This window comes from Microcebus murinus, chromosome 13, assembly GCF_040939455.1.
Source record: "Microcebus murinus isolate Inina chromosome 13, M.murinus_Inina_mat1.0, whole genome shotgun sequence".
NCBI lineage: Eukaryota > Metazoa > Chordata > Mammalia > Primates > Cheirogaleidae > Microcebus > Microcebus murinus.
Window position 1 is genome coordinate 82,194,961 of NC_134116.1, and position 20,986 is coordinate 82,215,946.

At 54.7% G+C, this 20,986-nt stretch overlaps 2 protein-coding genes across 2 annotated transcripts; one reads left to right on the top strand and one right to left on the bottom strand.

The window, feature by feature from the left end:
* Positions 1 to 351: 351 nt before the first annotated feature.
* ARF1 (ARF GTPase 1) lies at positions 352 to 15,126 on the top strand. Its single transcript, XM_012778589.3, has 5 exons — positions 352 to 488; positions 13,090 to 13,275; positions 13,387 to 13,497; positions 13,629 to 13,753; positions 13,848 to 15,126. The coding sequence occupies exons 2-5, from the start codon at positions 13,128 to 13,130 to the stop codon at positions 14,007 to 14,009; spliced, it is 546 nt and encodes a 181-aa protein (XP_012634043.1). The 5' UTR covers positions 352 to 488; positions 13,090 to 13,127; the 3' UTR covers positions 14,010 to 15,126.
* An 898-nt stretch (positions 15,127 to 16,024) lies between these two features.
* Positions 16,025 to 18,420, bottom strand: C13H1orf35 (chromosome 13 C1orf35 homolog). The gene is made up of 8 exons (XM_012778586.3): positions 18,188 to 18,420; positions 17,935 to 18,085; positions 17,744 to 17,789; positions 17,566 to 17,645; positions 17,420 to 17,492; positions 17,210 to 17,298; positions 16,641 to 16,769; positions 16,025 to 16,565 (listed from the first exon to the last, which is right to left on the bottom strand). Exons 1-8 carry the CDS (start codon positions 18,279 to 18,281, stop codon positions 16,439 to 16,441), a joined length of 789 nt encoding a protein of 262 aa, XP_012634040.1. The 5' UTR covers positions 18,282 to 18,420; the 3' UTR covers positions 16,025 to 16,438.
* Positions 18,421 to 20,986: the final 2,566 nt, after the last annotated feature.

The window sequence follows — 20,986 nt, forward strand, 5'->3', positions numbered from 1 at the left end:
GCTCCCGGGTCACTGAGGCCGGCGCGGGGACACCGCGAGTGGTGCCTGTCAGTGGCAGAGGTGTCCACGGCGCCCTCGGGTCCTAACACGGACCTCCAAGCACTCGCGGACACTGCCTGGCGGGAGTCGAGGTGGGCCAGCACGCTGACCCCACCGCGGCGGCAGGCAGAGGAGCAGCCCCCAACCTCAGTCTACGAATCTGCAAAATAGGCGCCCTAGCGGAGGACGCGCAGGCGCAGACGGGGGACAAGGGGAGCGCGCCCTGCCCCTGGACGCGTGCGCATGAGGGCCGCGCTGCCAGGCCCCGCCCACTGCAGCCGGCCGACAGCCAGCGCGCGTGCGCCCGAGTGGGGCGGTGGGCGGAGCCCCCAGCGGGCACGGCCCCTTCCCGGCGCGCCCCGCGGCCGCTGGCGCTGACGTGGCTGCCGTCAGAGCCGCCATCTTGTGGGAGCGAAACCAACGCCTGGCTCGGAGCAGCCGCCGCTGAGGTGAGAGCGCGGGCGCGGGCCAGGGGCCGAGGCGAGGCCGGGGCGCCGGGGGGCGGTCGGGGCTGGCGGGGGACCCTTTGAGTGCCGCGGAGGCGGGGCTGGGCCGGGGCGGGCGAGGCCGGGCCGGGATCGCGGCTGGTCGGCGGGGGCGGGCCGAGCTCGGCGCGGAGGGCCGGGGGGCTCCTCGCGGCCCCCGGCGTTGCCCCTGGCCTCCCTCGCCGCCTCCGCGCGCCCCTGCCTCGGTCCGTCGCCGCCCGGAAGTCCGCCCGGGACGCCAGGTGTACCCCAGGAAGCCCCAGCTTCCTGCTTCCCTCGCCCCTGCCCCGCTCCCCCCAAGCCGCCCCCGGGAGGAAGGGGCAGGGCAGTGGGCCGCCGGGGCCCGGGGGCGCCGAGTCTCCCCCGAGGGCGGGCGAGCGAGTAGTTTCCGGGCGCGCCTCTGGCCTTCGGGCCCGGGAAACTGAGGCTGGGGCGGCCCCGAGACGCAGTCAAGGTCACTCAGGTGGTGAGGGCCGGCACCTCGGCCTCCGGGCTCCAGTTCCTGTTTGCTGTGGGCGCGCGAGCTGGGGGAGGGGCGAGCGGGCAGGTGGGCCGGGACCCCGCGCTCTGCCCGGGCTGCTGCACCGGCTCCAACGAGAGCACCTCCGCGGACCTCAGGGGGAACCCAGAGTAACTCCCTTCCCTCCCCCACCCTCGCCATGAGACGTGATTTGGGATTGGCCCTCAAGGCCCCGGTGGCCTCCGCAGGGCTGGTCGATCCTTGCTTCAACCCCAGGGTGGTTTCCTTGACCGTCGTCCGAGGGTAGATAAGAACGCCTCGTCCGAGCTTATGAATGTTTAACCTGCCTGCGAAACGACACTCTCGCAGACGCTGGGCAGCCTCGGTCACTGCAGAGGCCGGACCCGACGCTTTCTCCTTGCACAGTCCGGGTGGTTATGGCGTGTGAGATTGTAGCTGGACGGTCTTGCTGTACCTGGAGTGTTAGATAACTGAATCCCACAGCAGCCCCCGGCGAGGTGGCATCTCCCCTTCCAACCGGACAGCAGGTGTTCTTTGCCGGAATGGAGCAGAATTGCACACAGCAGGAAACGGAGAGAGGTTGGAGGCTTTGGGTGGTCCCTTAAGTCGTCGCATAGTTGTTGCCACTACCGAAATTGGAGTGGGTAGTTGTAGTTCTTTCTTGTTTCAGAACTAGTGGTCAGCATTTTTCCCTGCTGGCTGTTCGCATGGCTAGTGGTTCTGGCGTTTTCCGCAGTGTGTTGGGAGGAGTGTGAGATGCCACGGTGCGGTTGTGTGCCCACCCCTGTGGCCCTCTGCTGTGGCTTTAGCCGGTGTCTAACACGTGTGACTGCATGGATGGTGTCCTCACTAAATTAGAATTTTCAGCAGCACTGTCATGAGTATCCAGAGCTGTAAGATCCTGAAATGGACGGTGATGGTGTTAACTGGGTCTAAAACTGAGAGGAATTGAGTGGTGTAAATGTTAGTCACAAGTAAATCTGATCGACCACACCGTTTAGAGGTGTTTTGTCTTAGGTTTTCACATGTTGGTGGGCAGAAAAATATCTGTCCCTTGTCTTCAAGTATGTCTTGTTGAAAATAAACCCAGATCACTGTAGGAGTAGGGATAAGCTATTGCCAGTGAGGCAGATACTCATATTTGCTAGTTGAAAAAATTTAAAACAGTTGGTTTGGACAACAGCTGACTCACACAATGGCTGTCTACTCATCATGAAAGAAAATTAGTAGAAAGCAAAAACTGGTTCTGTGCTCCTTGCAGTTCTGGTTTTTTAGATCATGTGGTCTAGCCATACGCTATGCCTCTTGCACAATATGGAGAGGACATTTCAGACATTTTCACCTGCTAATCTGCTTCTGCCCAGACTTGAAACTTTAGGAAGGTATATCTGGCCTTTGTTTTTCACTTCAGTAAAATTTAATATGGATTGTCAGCTGCTGAGGTGATCTTAGAAGTAAGGAGACATAACCAAGAGGAAAAATCCTGTTGTGCAAGTTTGCTAAACTGTATATGACTGGTTTGAGAGAGTTGAATCCATTTTTTTTCAGATTCTTCAAATTAAATGTCGCCTTGATGTATGGATTTAAGTCTGCTCTTATTCACAGGCCAGGCTCTTGAAGCATTTCTGCACACACCTTCCTGAGAGCTGTGACGGGTCTACTGAGTAGTCTACTGGGCCCACAGTCGGCCCCAGCTGTCCACATTCACAGCTACTTCTGTGCTTACTATCTCTCATTCTCCCCTTCGACCGTTCACCTCCTCTGTAAATGCAGGCAGGTGAAATAAAGTGCACATCTGTTGGAGGTGACTGGGAGAGAAACGTGAAAGGCCTTTCAGTTGGGATCTTAAGTTAGATGAGAACTTGTCTCTTCTGTGCTGTATTGCCTCATTGGTGTGTACGGTTGTTGTGATGTCCTACCCGCTGTGTCTGATGTGGTCTTTGGAAAAGGCTTGGCCCCCTTCCTGCTTGGAAGTGAAGGATGATGTGAGGGCTGTGTGGTGGGTGTTAGGGTGGAGAGCTAGTGCACGCAGGTTTTGAGAAAGATTTCTTTTGAAGAAGTTTATTTTACTTTTCCCATGCAGAAAAGGACCAACACATGGTGAAAGGGAGATAGTGTTGGAAGAGAGACCCAGGTATTCAGGCTTTTTATTTAGAAATTGTAAAGGGGTGAAGGAGTAAATATGATTTATGGCTGTAGGTTCCTTCCTACTGCTTCTCTTTCTTCAGTGGCAAAGAGTAACAAGCACTGTGGAATAATTAGCAGGAGGCAGCTGCAAAATGTCCAGACGTCAGGTTGTCCGTTGTCCTCTTGTATTATCTGCTCCTGAAGACTTGGTTATCTCTGAAATGTAGTTAGTCTTATAGCAGGGGATCTGATCTCGCCCCTGAGGTAGGGTTTTGGGTAGGAAACTGAGGCCTGGAGTTTGCACCCCTGCTGTCTGTCCAGGAGCTCCTCAGGAACACCTTGAGAGTATAAAACAAATTCTAAAAAGCAGTTTCTGGCGAGTGTCGAGAGAAAGAGTTACATTTCCTTTTTTTCTGCTGGGCTCCTTTTTGATATTGTGATAGTGGAACCAGTCCGGGTGGCTGTCATTTGAGAGAGTTCATAGGATTGATCTTTAGCTATTATTTTACCGGGAGGCAAACATTTTCCACACCTGAGGCCCAGCATGAAGAGAACAGGAGGCTGGATGCAATTCACGCGCATTTCAGGAAGTTAGAAGTATATAGTGAGGTTGGGAAATACGAGTCTGGTCTTCCTCCCATTTCCTGACATACAACTCCTCAAACACTTGAAATTTCCACAGTCATGTCTTTTTGTATGTCATTGAGTCGACTGGTAGCTGCTAGCCTCCAGGTAGCTTCTGCATGGGGCTAATAATCACTGGAAAGACCAGAGCAGGATTAGAGGGTTGGGACTTTCGGCCCCACCCCAACTTCTGAGGGAGAGGGGCTGAAGGTTGAGTTGATGACCAGTGGTTTAATCATGCTTATGGAATGAGGCCTCCATAAAAACTCGAAAGGACAGGGTTTGGAGAGCATCTGGATAGCTGAACTCGGGGAGGTTCCTGGAGGGTGGTGCGCTAGAAGGGGCGGGGAAGATCTGTGTGCCCCACCCCCGTGCCTCACCCTACACATTTCTTCATCTCGTCTGTGTGCTTTGTAATATCCTTTACAATAAACCGGTAAGTGTGTTTCCCTGAGTTCTGTGAGCTGCTCTAGCAAATTAATCAAACCCAACCCCATCAGAAGCACAACCTGGGGCTTTTGATTGGCATTGGAAATGGGGGGCAGTCTGGGGACTGAGCCATCACCCTGTGGCATCTGATGGTATCTCCAGGTAGATAGCATCTGAATTGAATTGGAGAACGCCCAGCTGGTGTCCACTGCAGAACTGATTACTTTCTTGGTCGGTGGGAGAGACCTCCCAACTTCTGGTGTCAGAAGTGACCTGTGTTGTGAAAAGTATTGTAGGAGAAGCTGAGTTTGGTTTTTCCTACATCATCAGAATAGTATATTTTGAAACCTTTTAATCAAAATCTGTTAAAATAAGTTTTACTCCTTAAAGGGATACTAGCAAGCTAGAAGGGCTTCTAGTGGTAGCATGATTAGATGTAAGATAGTTAAGATCTTCCCATTTGTGTCATATGTCAGTTTATTTCTGTAATACCATATATACTGCACAGGAAACTTAGTGGTTCTGGTTCTCTAAGCATCCACTGAAGATTTTTTAACAGGAAGTTTTTAAAGTATCTTATCAGTTTGATTTAGGTGCAAGTGACCAAGAAGACAGTATCTAGATTTTGTGTAGACTCACTTGGGCAGTGGGCAGAAGGCAATTAGATATGCTTGTGTTTCCTGTCTTCTGTAGATGGAAATGTAGTTCCTAACTGGTAGAATTTATGTATATGTAAAATTCTACATCTTTGCGCACTATTGGTGGTGAAACTTTGCTTAAAATATTTACAGCTTTTAGCACTGTCCAAATGAAGTGATCCAAGATCCTGAAAGTTACTGGGGAGATTAAATGAAATGTACTCTCACCGCTTGAAGGTACCCGGGGGCAGGATTAGGAGGCAGATTTTGTACACACACCCCTCCCTTCCGTGTGGCTGATGGTTCTGAGGTGCACACTCTTGCCTTCAGTAAGTAATTGTCAGTGCCCCAGGGTTTCCACTGGGCCACTCTTAAGTAAAATTTTTAAATGGCATAAAATTCATTGTTGGCTTCATAGGTTTTTCCTGGCAGACTAATTTTTTTGGAAAGCTTGTATGGTTGATCTTTGTGAGCCCTGACAAGTGTGCTTTTGCCATTGTTTCCTCCTCTCCTTGATGGTGAGTCACTCTGAGGGTGGCGGAAGGTGGTGGGAGGGTGGGGAGGGAGAGGAAGGCCTGTCCTGGGCGGAGGAAGCCCTCTTGTGAGTTGGAGGCCGTGTGGGGGCAGGGGCCTCCTGAGGTGGGTGCGCTGGGTGGGCAGCCTGCTGTTGTGACAGTGGCCTGGCAGGGATACTCTGGGAATTTGGAATTTGTGGAAGCTTTTTTTGGTGGGTTTTTTTTTTTGTTGTTTTTTGTTTTTATTTTTTTGGCTCTGGGTTGAGAGGCAGCCCAGGCACTCATGGCAGCAGAGAGAATGCATCATGTCTGACTTTCATGTGGTGGCAGATGGGCTGTAAAGTCCTGAACCTGACCTGTTGGACTTAGAGGCAAAACTTTTCTTTGCGTAATTTTAACAGGTGGTCTGAATTTTCAAGGAAAGCAACCACCTTGTAAATCAAGGATGATTCTGTTTTGTTCTTCTCAGACCTATTGAGAGTTGTTCTCTGTTTCCAGAAGGAAAAGTGCTACCATAGTTCTTTCGTGGGCACAGTGTGCCCTTGAGGTTGGAGGTACGAGCACACGTGCTCCAGCAGTCTGGGGGTGGCTCTCTGCTGCCTCCCCAGGTCTCCTAGCGTGGTCATGCCTAGCGGCAAAGCACACGTTTTGTCTGAAGTTGCTTTCCCTTGCCCATTTCATCAGGGTTGGCAGAGCAGTGGGGTTCTTTGTGGTCGTGTGTGTGTGTGTGTGTGTGTGTGTGTGTATCCCCGCACGCGCACGTGCCAGGGTTGTTGTCTTTAGCTGCCTTTTAGAATGCCTCTTGGAGGTGGCCATTTAAATCGAGTCGTGGGCAGCATGTTGTGGGCTGCGGTGGGCCATCTCGGGTGGCAGGAGCCGTGGGACAGCTCTGAACAGAGCATTAGGTAGCTCTACTGGTGTGCGGAGAACACACTGGGGCTGGGGTGCCTGGGCACGGGGACAGCAAGGTGGAGGTGTCTCAGGGAGCTGCTCTGAGTCACAGTAGAGAGGTAGTTGGGAGGAGGGGTCTGGCTGTGAATAAAAACTGTCGACTGGAGAGCAGAGGCTGGGCCTCTGTCACCTGACCATAGGAGGGGATTCTGGGACTTCTCTGGCCCCAGGGCTGCCTGCCAGAGAAAAGGGGTTCCAAGGAGTATTCTGGCCTCCCATGGCCTGGGGGACATCCCCGCCCTTCTGCCTCTCTTACTGGGGTAGGCTTGGATAGGAGCTTGGGGGAGCCTGATAGTGGCTCTGCTCTTGCTGCTGCACTTGGTCTTCCTCTTTCCTTGGGAAAAGAGTCTTCACTGCTTAGAGAAGGAGGTGGGGCTGTGCAGTTTTTAAATTTTATTTTCAAAATGAAAGTTCCCTGAAGGCAAAAATCAAGTTTTGGAGATTGGCCTGATCACTCACCACCATAGTAGTAGTTTTCTTTACCCTGGCTCAGAGGCCGCGGGTCCCACCCTGAGCAGCCTGCTCTAGGAGTTTACTTTATGACCGTGCCACTGGCTATCTGGTTCCATTTCCCTTTTCCTTCGGGTGGGGCCTCTTCAGAAAGGGGCCTCTGGGGCACTGTGTCCCCAGCCCTGCCCAGCTGTGTGCGCAGAACAGCGCCTGGCAGCACCACATCCAGGAAGTGAATTGACAGAACTGAGTTCAGAGATTTGCTTCACCGTGGAGATCAGAGTCCTCATCACCTCTCTTCCCGGTTCTCTCTACTCCCCTTGAAGCCCAGGCTGGCCTTGTTGTGTCAGGTAGCTTGGCCATGCTGAGAAGGGCACTGCGGACTCGGCCTTTGGTCAATGCTGGAACCAGAGGCCTTTGCATGAGGTTCAGGGAACTACACCCCAAAGAGAGGGTTAGGTCTCAGGCATTGGCAAAACCTCCCCACAGTAGAGGGGGAAGTGCCCAGCCCAGTCCCCAGGGCCTGAGGCAGGGTCTTCCCTGTGGGCCCCCGTCTTAGCCTGAACCGCGAGGTGCTTTGGCTCCATGGACAGGCAGGTTGCAGCGCCTTCCGGCTGACTTGGGGAGGCCTGCCTGCTGGTGACCTACAGGGCCAGGTGGGGAGAGGATCTGCTGTCTTCCACCTTCAGGATGGTTTTTCCACTGTGCTTTTGTGTTGCAGTGGTGAATCACTGCAGGTTCCTCCATTCTCAGCTTGTGCAGCGTGTTTCTATGTTGTGGCCTAGTGTAGATTTATGTTTCTGGGCTTCTGTTTTCCCTCTGGCAGGTCCTGCAGCCCTAACTGTGCATGGAGTCAGGTTGAGGCCATCTACGCCTTGCCTGCCAAAGGAGAGCCTGCTGCTTCTCTGTGTCCTTGTCCAGGTGTCTGTGGCCAGAGCTTACTCAGAGGGGTGTGCATGGCTGCAGAAGAGGCCTCGTGCCCTGTGGCAAATCAGAGTTCTGTCGCTGAGAGCATGGCAGAGAAAACATCTGGGACCAGCCAGTGTTTGTCATGATGCCTGGCCTCTCGGAAATCCCTCATTGTAGCTACAGGCAGAGGCCGAGGGACACTTGCTTTGATGGTCCTGACAGCCCACCAGATGCTTGCACAGAGCTGCACGTCTGCAGATTTCAGAAGGACGAAGTGCATTTGGGAAGCGCTTTGAGGACAATTATGTTAAAAAAAATTAGTAACACTTTAAAAATGTGAGTAAGGGAGAAATACACAGTATAAACATGCAGATAGTCGGTAGGAAGGGCTCTTTGGCATTCATATTGTGGCCCAAGCACTCTGCTCGTGGGGTAGGATCACATGAATGGGACTCATTTCTAGCTGTGGGTATGAAGACTGATTTAAGGATATCACCTTGAATTTTAAGCTAACAGAGCAGTCTCACCTGAATTTCACTGATCACCTCACCTGAGAGACCCAACAGGTAACACCCCTCCTGTAGTTCAGGAGACCAGCAGCTGTGGGGAGTGGCAGGCGTGATCGAGGCTGGCCACCTCTCTGGCAAGGCAGCCCCCATGTCCTGACAGGTGTGGGGTCTCTGCATGGAAGGGCACTTCAGTGCCTAACGAGTTCCGTAAAACATCTGAGAACACTCTCTCATTGGAACTTCCCTTCAGTTGCATGCCAGAGTAACAGAGTTCTAGAATGATTTTGCAGTTCTTTGGTCTTATTCTTTGTGATTGAAAGTTCATTGGACCTGGTTGAGCCCATGGACATCTTGCTGCCTCCTCCCCTCCGAGCATGCCCGTGGACTTCCACCTATGTTGCCACTGTAAGCCCACGAGGTGTGTCTGCCCATCCCTGGCATCGGCACATCCAGTTTTCCTCTTACATGAATTTTAGTAAAATAGTGACGAAATGCACTGCAGGACTCAATTGCAGAAAAACGTCCAGCCCGTAGAAGCGAAGAGCTTGGCTTGCAGGCAGGGTGAGGCTCGCGGCTCTGTCTGGCGGGTGTAGAGTTCCCGTGTGACATGCAGTTCGTACAGATGAGAAGAGTACCTGGCCCTGTGCATGTGTAAGGCGAGAGCCCTCCTTTAAAGCAACATCCTCATGTGTCAGGGACTGGTGACGCTTTCACATAATTGATGGTCTGCGTACATATGTGACTGCTGGGATGCAGTGACTTTTCGGGAACCGCTAAAGAAAATGTTTTATAGTGTACATAAGTTCCCCCAGAAAATTCTTCAACTGTGTTAAATTTCCTCAAGTTAGATACTGAAACTGAGATGATGAGCTCTGTGTGCGTTTTACTGTATATAATTTATCCTTCAGTGAACTTGACTTTAATAAAAGGGAAAGAGCTGTGGATGTCCCCAGCTTCCCATCCACATCTTGTGGGTCCAGCTTATGGACAGAAGCATGTCCTGGCAGGGTGGCAGCAGAAAGTAGAGCCTGGGCCCTGGAGCTCACCCGCCCCATGCCCCAGGCTGGCTGTGTCCATCTTTCTGGTGATTCCTGACAGTTTGGGGAAAGGACAAACTGTCAAACTGTCCTCCTGAGTCCATTGTCCTACACAGGTCTAGTTTGGACTGGGGCTCTGTCTCCAGCTCAGGCTGCAGTGCCCTGAGACTTGCAAGGGACAGCAGGACATTGCTGGCCGGTGGCCCAAGTAGAGGCCATTGGCGTGTCACTTCCTCGGTGGGGCTAAACCAGTTCTGTTGGGTTCATTCGTTGAGGCGGAAAGGGTGTGAACTCGCAAAGCTGCATTTTTCCTAACCCTGTTCAAGGAGTCAGCCATCTGAGCAAAGTGTCCCGTTCCGTGGCTCTATGCTTCAGTGCCTGAAGGCCGCCTTTGCCATTGTGGGCCGAACCTCAAATGCAGGCAGGGAGGCCCCAAGAAAGCCAGGGTTTGGCTGCTTCCTGACATGCAGGACCTTTCAGGTGAACCTGAAAAACGGGTTTTGGTTTATGTGACTGGTGGAGGAAAGGGTGACAGCACCCGGGCTGGGCCTGACATGAGTTGGGACCCGTGCGGAGAGGCCCTGGGAGTGACCGCAGCAGTTGCCATGGCCCTTCTCCCTCTGCAGAGATTCTGCTAGGTCTGCCTGCCAGTGCAGCGGGGGAGGTCCATGTGATTGCAGGTAGGCCGGAGAGACAAAGTAACGCCTGCAGTGCCCGGCACCTGAGACTTGAGGCTCCGCAGTCCTGGCTCCACCACTCTATGGAGGAGCTGGGACCGCTGCTCACCACATGCCCTGTTGAATGTGGGCTGTAGGGAGGCCACTCCAACACAGTGGGCTCTCGTGCATCATTGGGGGCACCAGACCCAGGGCTCAAGGAGGTGGCGGCAGAGGATGCGCAAGAACAAGGGTTGTGGACAGTGCTGTGGCCATGCTGCCACACACAGAGACAAAGATCTGAGTGTGGTCCCCATTGCAGGACGTGGCTTCCTCAACCTGTGTGGGGGCTGGTGGGAGTGTGGCCACCCTCTGCTCCTCAGTGCCTGGGCGTCTGTGTCGATTCATAAGAACGCCATACCCAGTGCACAGAGCAGTACCGGGCTGCCTCTGCCTGGCTTGGGGCCTCTCACCATCAGCCTGGCAGGTGCCCCTTCCTTCTAAGTCAACCTGCCACATGGCTCCCTGGCGCATTCGCTCTAGACTTGCTGTGTGCACGGTGAGGACCTGCCTTTCACCCAGCACACACTTGCCTCAGCTCCCTTCCCAGTGTCCCGACAGTAACACTGACACCATCAGGACCCCCGGGTATCATTTCCTGCTAGGTCCGGCCACCACTGCCGCATGTGTCCCTGACATAAACCCTAAAAGGACCTCCCTCTCTATTTCTTGCTTTTTTTTCTATGAACCACTCATTGGTTCTTCCTAGTTCCTCAGTGTTGCCCATCCCCGTGATAAAACCATGTGGGTGGCGTGCCCCAGTCCTGGAAGTGTCTGCCGCCTGGCCACGGTGTCCATGCTGTCACCCTCCCTCCGCATCTCCCGGATCCCTGGGGGAGCCCGTGTGGTTCAGAAAGTGCCTTTACTCCCCTCTGACACTTGGTATTTTTGCTGGGTAGAGGACTAAAGGTAGAAAGTCATGCTCTCAGGGTTTCGAGAGCATTGCTTGAATCCCCCACCTCTGGGTGCTCTGGAGCTGACAGCAGGCCTGGAGTGAGCCTCGGCTCAGGCCTTCAGTGTGGGGGTTCCTGGGTTCCCATTTGGGGACATTTAAGGATTTCCTCTCCTTAATTTTCTAGATTCTTTGTTTTGGGGGTTTTTGTTGACTTCTTAAGTTACTGCTCATTTTCCTTTTTTATTCATATTTTTGTTTCTGTTCTGCTTTCTGCGTGCCTTCATTGTGAATTTTTCTTTTGCCTATTTGTAGTGTCCACCAGGCTTCTTTTTTCCTTTGTGATAATACCCTATGCTGCTTGTGTGAACATGGTACCTTGTAATTTGTGATGCTGGTTGTGTGTGGATAGGGTTTCTAAGGTTTTTGCTTGGTTGGGGTTTTCCCTTTTACGTGTTCTTGTGTCTGGGTCTTGTTTCCCTGCACCTTCCTGTTTTGTTTAGGTCTCTTACATGGAGGTTTGGCTCCTTGGGGGTCTCTAGGTGCTCGTGTGTGGATCTGGTGGGCCATACACAGATCTCGGGGTTCCAGAGCCAAGCAGGGGTCTCACGGGAGTGGGTTCTCACAGCCCCTCCCCTCCTGTGACAGGCAGCACCAGAAGCCCTGTCCCCTAAGCCCTGGGTTGGTCCAGCTTTCTCTGCCTAGTCAAGCATCGAGTTCCAGAGTCATCTCTCTCCCTTTTCTTTGTCCTCATGGGTTTGTAGGTTATTTGATTTTCTCACTGGCAGTGCTCAAGGATTGAGACAAGCATGTGTTGAGTCTGCTGTGTCCTGTGGGTCTTCTTCCTCTGTGCTTAGGAACCCTGGCCATGCCCAGAGAAGGGATCACTACAGCAAAGGTCTCTGCACATTTCAGAATTTATGTAAGGTTTTGAATAGGTAATGTGGTTCAAAACCAAAAGAGGACAAGTGTCCAAAGCGCACTGGGTCAAGCTTGAAGGGGCTCCGCAGGCCACCTGTGGCATGATGGCAGTGTCAGATCAGCAGTGGCAGCTGGTTCTGGCCCACAACAAGACTGGCCCCCATGGGCCCATGTGGATGGTAGGAAATGGAAAAGAGGCATTTCCTTGCAGTAGTGACACGTGAGAAAATCACCATTAGGACAGTCGCTGGCCATGATTCAGCCAAAACTGCCCTGGTGCAGGAGCCCTGGTGGGGGGGAGGCTCTCTCAGAGGCCTGTGTCCACGCACCAGACCCAGTGTGCCTGGTGTACCTGTCACTCTCGGATCCGGGTCCTGTTGCCATCCCTCACAGGGCACCACTACACAGTCTCTTTTTGAAGTCCTCCATTGTTTAATTTTACTATTAGGTGCTAAAAATCTTGAATTTTTTTAGCATCCAGCATTTGATTAAGTGACTAGTTTTTTCTAAAGTCCCTGTTTGTAATAAACTGCTTGGAGCATGCACATGCTCCTGGGCATTGCAGCCAGGGCCTGGTAGCCCCTATTTCCCCACCAGAGGTGTTGGGCTAAGGAGCCCCCCCATCCAGTCCACCTGGCTCTGGTGGTCGGTGTCAGCTGATTTGATTGGTGTCTCCATGTCTGTGCTCTGGAGTGGATCCTATGGTCATGGTGTGGGGCAGACACTGTGTGCATGCCCTCCCAGGAGTGCAGAAAGTGTTCTGAAAGTGACCTGGCAGCGCTCAGCTGCTGGGCTCTACCTGAGGTGGCCAGCACCCCTAAGCGTCCTCCTCTCTGGGTGGCCGTGGCTCGAGCTGGCCAGATGAGCCCGCCCGACCTCACCCTGGTCTGGCATCTGCAAAGCGCCCAGCATGAAGGGTGGAGGCTGGCTTGTGTCCGAGCTCCCCAGCCCTGTGTGCGGGGCCTTAGCCCTGTGCTCTGCTGTCCTGAACGTTGGCGAGAGCATCAGTGGTTCTGTCCAGTGCCTGAAAGTTCCGTGTTGAAGTGAAGAGAAGCAAGCCTTGCATGCGTCTGGTCTCCAGGCAGTGAGCCATCCCTTCCGAGAGATGTGCAGGCCTGGAGACAGGGCAGCAGCTTCCCGATCCCGATTCTGCCCTTTTCCTGCAGCTTCCCAACCTCTCCATCCTAAGGTGGATGCCGTGATCCGAGAGGCCTGGGAGGCGGGTTCTTCCTCCGTGGCTGGGCTGTGGGAGGACAGCATGTCCCGGCCTTCGAGTTTCCAGGAGGGCGGTGGAAGCCGGTCTCTGCATGGGTGGGTGGGTGGGCGGCAGGGTGGTTTGTGAGTGCCGCTGCTGCTCCCCTCCCAGGTGTCCCTGGCCAGTGTCGCTGCCACCCGTCCACGACCATGGGGAACATCTTCGCCAACCTCTTCAAGGGCCTTTTTGGCAAAAAAGAAATGCGCATCCTCATGGTGGGCCTGGATGCTGCGGGGAAAACGACGATCCTGTACAAGCTGAAGCTCGGCGAGATCGTGACCACCATTCCCACCATAGGTGAGGCAGGGTGGGGGCGGGGCCGTGGTGCAGGGGCGGAGAGAATAGGGGCGGGGCGATTGCACGAGGGGCGGGGCAAGTGGGCGTTATCTCACCCTGCACCCTGCCCAGGCTTCAACGTGGAGACAGTGGAGTACAAGAACATCAGCTTCACTGTGTGGGACGTGGGCGGCCAGGACAAGATCCGGCCTCTGTGGCGCCACTACTTCCAGAACACACAAGGTGAGGGGAGTGGCCTCCCAGTGGGGCACAGGGCCACCAGGGCCCACCCAGGCCTCAGCAGCTGGGCCTATGGCCTGTGGGTGTGCTGGGTGGGCTGTCCCAGGGTCAGAGTGACGCTGGCTGCCCCGCAGGCCTGATCTTTGTGGTGGACAGCAATGACCGAGAACGCGTCAACGAGGCTCGTGAGGAGCTCATGCGGATGCTGGCTGAGGATGAGCTCAGGGACGCAGTCCTCCTGGTGTTCGCCAACAAGCAGGTAGGTGCCTGGGCTGCGAGGGGAGAGTGAAGCTGGCGGGGCCCCTCTTCTCTACCCCAGGGAGGCCGACTCGCTGACCCCTCTTCTCCCCCAGGACCTGCCCAACGCCATGAATGCGGCTGAGATCACAGACAAGCTGGGGCTGCACTCCCTCCGTCACAGGAACTGGTACATTCAGGCCACCTGTGCCACCAGTGGGGACGGGCTCTATGAAGGACTGGACTGGCTGTCCAATCAGCTCCGGAACCAGAAGTGAACGCGACACCCCCCTTCCTCTCCGCCCTCCGCTTCACTCTCATGTGGCAAACGTGCGACTCTGTGGTATGAGTGCCAGAAGCTGTCTCCATGGTTTGGTCACAGTGTGCATCGCACCATGCTGTAAATGTGGCAGACGCAGCCTGCAACCAGGTTTTTTATTTAATGTAAATAGTTTTTGTTTCCAATGAGGCAGTTTCTGGTACTCCTATGCAATATTACTCAGCTTTTTTTATTGTAAAAAGGAAAATCAACTTACTGTTCAGTGCTGAGAGGGGTTTAGGCCCGAGAGCACCTGGCCACCAGGAGCCACCGTTGGAGCAGGGCCCTCCTGGCTGGAGGGCTGTGTTGAGATCTATTGGTTTTTAACCCAGACTCAGTGCATTTTTTAAAATAGCTAAAATCCAAGACAAGAACACTTGAACACACAGAAGGGAGACCCCACCTGCTTAGTGTAGGTTTGCAGCGACAGCCTGAATGCCAGCCATTGGCTTGGCTGTTCCCCTTGGGGACGTGAGGCAGTGGCATGCAGACCTCCCATCAATTCTGCATGGTCACCGTAGAGACCCTGTGACTCATTTGTTCCTGGGGCACCCTGCATTCCATAGCCTTGCTTGTCCCTGTGCTCCCTTGGCTCCTGGGGGCCTGGCTGGGAGTCCCTGGCCACCCTCCTGCCCGCTCAGGGGACTCAGGGCCCACCCGTCCCTTGGTCAGTATCCCCCGTGCTCGCTCCCGCTCGGACACAGGGCGGGATGTCTGGGGCGTCACCAGCAGGAGTGCGGACGAGCTGGGTGCCTGGGTCCTGGCCCCAGGAGCAACCTCCCCCCCCAATGTGTGAAGTAGCTTTCTCTCCCTCAGCCTGCAAGGGTCCGATTTGCCATCGAAAAAGATGACCTCTACTCTTTTCTCTTGTATTTTGATAAACACTGAAGAAGCTGGAGCTGTTAAATTTATCTTGGGGAAAACCTCAGAACTGGTCTATTTGGTGTCGTGGAACCTCTTACTGCTTTCAATACACGATTAGTAATCAACTGTTTTGTATACTTGTTTTCAGTTTTCATTTCGACAAACAAGCACTGTAATTATAGCTATTAGAATAAAATCTCTTCACTATTTCACGGGCTTTCCGGTGCTTCCGTGCTGCTGCCAACAGATCCCCCCAAAAGAGTGCAGTGGGAGCAGGCAGCTCCATGCCAGGCGAGTGCAGGTGACCTGCCCAGCTCCAGCTCCAGGCCCTTCCCTCCCCCAGGCTAGGCCCTGGTGTGAGGGAGTGGGGGGTGAGGAAGAGGTTCTCCCAGCAGGAGCCCATGTGTGACCTGGCTGCTGTTTGCAGTCCTCTCCACCAGGCCCAGCCAGTGAGACCTGGCCTGTGCAGTGGGGGTAGGAAAGTGGGCAGGGCCACTGCTAGCTGTGGGTGCTTTATGTGGCGGGGGCGCCTCCCTGGGGTGAGGAGGACTTCCTGGGGGACCTCTTGTTGGGTGTGACTACCAACAGGCCCAAGGCCTGCCCTCTGTGGGCAGTGTGAGGAGCTATGGAAAGGCCATCCAGGAAGCAATGTCTGCTCAACTTCCCTGCCTTATGCCAAAGATAATGGAATTTCCACTCAGGTGGTCACAGGTGAGAGCAGATGTCAATACAGCACAAGCCACACCCCACCAGGGCCTCAAGAAAGTGTTGATTTAAAATCAGAAGCAAGAGAACGTATAAGGAATCCGGCCTGGGGTCTACGTGTCTTTATCAGCCCAGTGGCCATGACAGGCCTTCGTGGGCCAAGGGGAGGCAAGTGGCCCCAACCCCAGTCTAGGCAGCCCTAGACCTCTCTGCCCCATAGTAAGGCCACCCTGCGCGTCCCCACACACTGCCAGCTGAGCACCCACTTCTGGTGAGGCCTGACCCCACATGGGAAGGACTCGAGCTCCACCAGCAGATCTCAGGAAGGACAGACCCCAGGGATGTTCCAGCCTCATGGTGGATCAAGGTGCCTCCTGACACACTCCAATTAGTGTGATGATGAACTTTCCTTTTAAAATAAATTTATTTAAGTACAAAGAACAAGTCAATATAAAGAAAAATAGAAGTAACCCTACTTGGCCACAGCTAAACCAGAGGCAGGGGGGTTGGGGTTGAGGCCACAGACAGGACATGGAGCTGAGTCTCTGCTGGGACCTCCAGGGCAGGCTCACCTTTGCCTGTGGGCCAGGGGCTGTCGACCAAGGCCAGGCCATGTGGGGAGCCAAGGCACGCCCCCCCAGAGAACCTGCTGGCCTCGTCCTGCAGCCAGGGCTTGCTCCCCTGGAGGAGTTTCCACCAAGCAGGCCCCTCCTAGCTGGCTGGCCAGCTCCAGAGGCCCAGGGCCACTGCAAGGGAGCAGCCCTCAACCTCACCCAGCTAGGAGGGGCGAGAGAGTGCCAGGCAGGCAGGGTCCTCAACTCAGGCATCAGAGTCTCTGTCCTGCCGCCTGTGGGAAGATGGGCTCCTCCCACCATCCCCGTTATGTCCCTTCCTCCTCTTGCAGCAGGGGGAGGAGGAGTCAGAGTCATGGCGGCGGTGCCCAGACCTGGGGAGACAGGCAAGACACTCAGAGGGGTTGACCAGGGCACCCCCCCAAGAGGCAGAGCCAGGCTGGGCCTACCGAGCAGGAGAAGAGGGCGTGGGGGTCTCAGCCTGCCGCCTGTGCTCCTTGTCTTTCTTCTTCTCTTTCTTGTGTCTCTTCTTCTTCTTTTTCTTCTTCTCTTTCTTGCTCTTCTTGTGGCTCTCAGAGCTGCAGGAGGGGCGGGGGGGGGGGGCACAGAATGGGCCTCCACCCAGCACTGGGAGCCACTGGGCTAGATCTCCTCTGGAGGAGGGGAGCCCATTGCCCATGCATGAGTCTCTGAGTCAGTTAAATGGAACTAACCCAAAATGCAGCCAAGTAGGCCATGTTTCAGATGCTGGACAGTCACATGTGGCCAGTGGTCACCAAGGGGCACAGCAAAGACATGGAATGCCCCAATCACGACAGCACCCACTGGCCTGCATGTAACTCCCCAGCTCCTTGGACCCTACCCTGAAGTACAGCCCACCGCATGGGACCCTGCAGGACAGCCCTCCCTGCCTTGGAATCCTCTCCTCCTGAAGGTGACCCAAAGGAACTCACTCTCTGGGGACAACCCAGGAGGAGGAGGAATGAGAAGGAAAGCAGAGTAGCGCAGGGTGGCTCACCTGGCCTCTGCCTGGTCTTCGGTGGTGCGCGGCTTCCTCCTGGTCGAGGCTGTCGAGGCCCCAGGCCCGCCGCCCTCCACGCGGTGGTGCTGCAGCGGGGACAGCAGCACTTTGGGAAGGGGTCTCAAGCACTCCAGGGAGTCCTACCACCACCACGGGCTTCCCATGCCCCCCACGCATGGGACCCCGCTGCATTCTGGGGAGGATTACCGTAAACACAGCAAGCCCCAGCTTGGCGGCCTCCTTGTCCTCCCGAGACAGTGTCACGCGGCCCGCGGAGCCACTGCAGGGACACGGTGTTGAGTGCTGCCCTGCAGGGCCCGGCCCCACCCAAGCCCCCCAGGACGCGGCCACACCTGGCACTGCCCAGCCCCAGCAGCCGGTCCACGCCCTTCTCGGAGTCACCGCCTTCCCGCTTGCACACCTCCACGAAGTCCTGAAGAACACGGGAGACGGTGGGGTGGGCAGGATGGCCCGGCGACCGGACCCCTCCAAGCCCGAAGCCCCACCCGGCACCGCCCACTCCGGAGTTACCTCCTTGCTCAGGCCAGTGGGCTGCTTCTTCACGTTCTTGTAGCCGCTGCCAGGGGGCCAAGGGCGGTGTCAGGATGCCGAGGGCCCTCCCTCTTCGTCCTCCGCCGTGCCCCGCACCCCCGACCATGCACCCCCTGGGGGCTCTTTCAGGCCCCCATCCCCACCACAGCCCCCACCCCGGGGACACTCACAGCGCGGCCAGCAGCGCCTCGCGCTCCGCCTGCCGCACGGCCGCCAGCTCCTCCTCGCGGCTCGGCCCCGCGCACGGCGCCCGGCCCTTGGCGTACCAGGTGAGGTCGCGGCCCTTCTGCCAGCGGCCCACGGGCGCCATCAGCGAGTTACCTGCGGGGGCAGGCGCCGTGAACCCCGCGCCCACTCGCCCCAGGCCCACCCCGCGCGCCTCCCCGCGGACCCGGGCTCCCCGCCCGCCCGCCGCGCACGCACCCAGGTAGTTCTCCCTCTGCTTGTCGGTCTTCACGTCCTCCCAGTTGAACTGGTCCTGCCCGCCGCGCACGCCGCCGCGGCTGGAGCCGAACATGGCGCCGCGCGGCCGCAACCCGCGGCCCACGACCCGCGAACCCGACCGCCGGACCCCGGCCCGGCCTGATCCGCCTGCCTCTGCGCGGCGCTATGACGTCACGCCCGCGCCGGCCTGTCGCCCTCGCACCGCCTGACCCGGCCCCGGGCGCCTGCGCGTCACTCCTTCCCCGGCCGTAAACGCCTGCGCAATGCGTCGCGCCGCGCGCCTGCGCAACGCGGTCCCGGGCTCGCGGGTGCCCCGCTCTTGTCCTGCCTGTCGGTGTCCCGGCTGCCGCTGGAGTCTGGGGACGCTGGTCGGCAGGACCTCGCGGAAATCCGACCACGACCCCGTTCGGACATTGACCAGGGCTGGGATCCCTGTTCCCCGCGAGACTGACGTAAAATAAAACCCCAAGCCTCTTGCCGACTGAACGGGGTCCCTCTTGACCAAGGGGACCGCAGAAATACCTTAAAACTGAGTTCCCGGCCACGGAAGGAAGCGATCGGACAGCCTCGCTGTACACCCTTCCTTTTAGAGTTTAAATGCAACAGCTGACCAGCATCGATGTTAAAACAAAAATCATAAGACTGACAAAACAGACTCTGTGACCATAAGATACTAAATTATTAACAACAAGGCCATGCAGGGCAAAGGTTAAAGCGCCTGCAGGCCAATTTGTTTAACGGATGGCTTGAGTCGCTATGTTATGGCTTATCCAACGAACTTTGTTATTAACACATTCTGGGCCTTAGGCAAAGCTTTATTTCTTTAACCAATTACAAATCAAAAAAAAATCTCTGAACTCCACTATAACCTGTAAGCCCCCACTTTGAGATGCCCTGCCTTTTGGGGCTAAATAAACCAAAAAGCTTTTATGTATTGATTTATGATGTTACTCTCAATTCCACTCAACCTAAAATGTGTAAGAGCAAAGTATAACCCAGTCACCTCAGAACCACTGGCTTCTTGGGCGTGGCTCCCTGGGCTGAGGTCACGGACACTGGCTCAGAATCAACCTCTTTAAATTATTTTACAGAATTTGCAAGTTTTTTCTGTTAACAGACTGAACCTAATAGTAGGTTAAAGTGAGAGGCCATAGAGTCACTAGAGCAAAACCCCGATCAGCCACTCACTGCGCCAAGCTAGCAGGACCCAGTACAAAAGCCATTAGAAAGAAGCCGGGGCGCCTGCGCCCGGTGGTCCGTGCGTTCCCCGTTTCCTGCGGGGAACCGGGGCAAGGCTTGCTGCCGGACACGCGTTCACTTAGCCACTGTGGCTGACTAACAAGTACCGAAAACAAACAGGATTGCATTTTCCTCTGATGGGGCGATGTGGAAAGCCTGGAATAATTAAGAAGCTGTTCGAAGGTGCACTGTCATTTGGCACTCTTTGAATCACTGGTTGTCATTGCCAGCTAATGATGCCATATCCGGAGTCAAGAATGCTCTTAATGATTTGCAGCGTTTGTGTGTCTTATCCAGAACATTCGGATAATACAGCAGATTTCAGTGTGCTCAGGGACCAGGGCTCCACTCAGCAGCCTCCACTCCCATCCTTGCTGCAATAAACTCAATGTGTCCCCCCAATATTCTCACATGTAGAAATCCTCACCCCCAAGATGATGGTGTTTGGAGGTGGGGCCCTTGAAAACTGATTAGGTCACAAGGGTGGCTTTATATTACTGGCTTTATATTAACAAAGGGGACCCTGATTGGGGACGTTGTGCCCCCCCTGCCCCCCCCCTTTCCACCTCCCACTGTGTCCTTGCTGAGAAACACAGAGTGCCTTGGCTGCACTGTGACACGCCCAGCTGCATGTTTCCCCTGCTGGCTTTGAACATTCCCAGGTGCTGATAAAGGTGTCTACTGAAAGAATATGGCCTCAGCCCTGAGCCAAATTCCTTAAGGTTCCTATGCTGACCCCCTTGCCGAGGACACACCTGGGTAGAACTCTTCTTTCGGGTTGTCTACACGACAAGGCACTGCACCCCTCTGTATGCAAGCTCCCCTAATAAATGCTCTGGACCAGGGTGGGGAATCTTTTCATGTTGGAAGGCTCCATTAATTTAGCTATAATGAAATAAGGCTGCATTAGAGAAACTTTAATTGGATATACTTAAAAATGTAGGCCAGGCACGGTGGCTCACACCTGTAATCCTAGCACTCTGGGCTCAAGGTCGGGAGTTCGAGACCAGCCTGGGCAAGAGCTAAGACCCCGTCTCCACTAAAAATAGAAAGAAATTATCTGGACAATTAAAAGTATATAGAAAAAATGAACCAGGAGTGGTGGTGCATGACTGTAGTCCCAATTGCTCGAGAGGCTGAGGCAGGAGGATTGCTCAAGCCCAGGAGTTTGAGGTTGCTGTGAGCTAGGTTGACACCACGGCACTCTAGCCTGGGCAATAGAGTGAGACTCTGTCTCAGGAAAAAAAAAAAAAAAGTGACCATCATTTTGTAAAAATCTAATTACTATGTACTTAATACTTTCAAAAAGTAAAACTATTTGTTAATTTTAAAGTTAACCTTTTAATGACTTTGTTGTATCTGAGTTTTGTTAGAAAGCATTTGACTATTTGCTTGCAGCATGGAGGTTCACAGTTTCAGTTGATCCTCTAGATGGGTGTCAGTCATTTGTGATATTAAGGGCATCTTGATTTGGGTTAGGTAGCAGAATGTAGATTCACAGCAATAATTGGCTGGAAAGCAAGAAAGCATTTTGGGGGC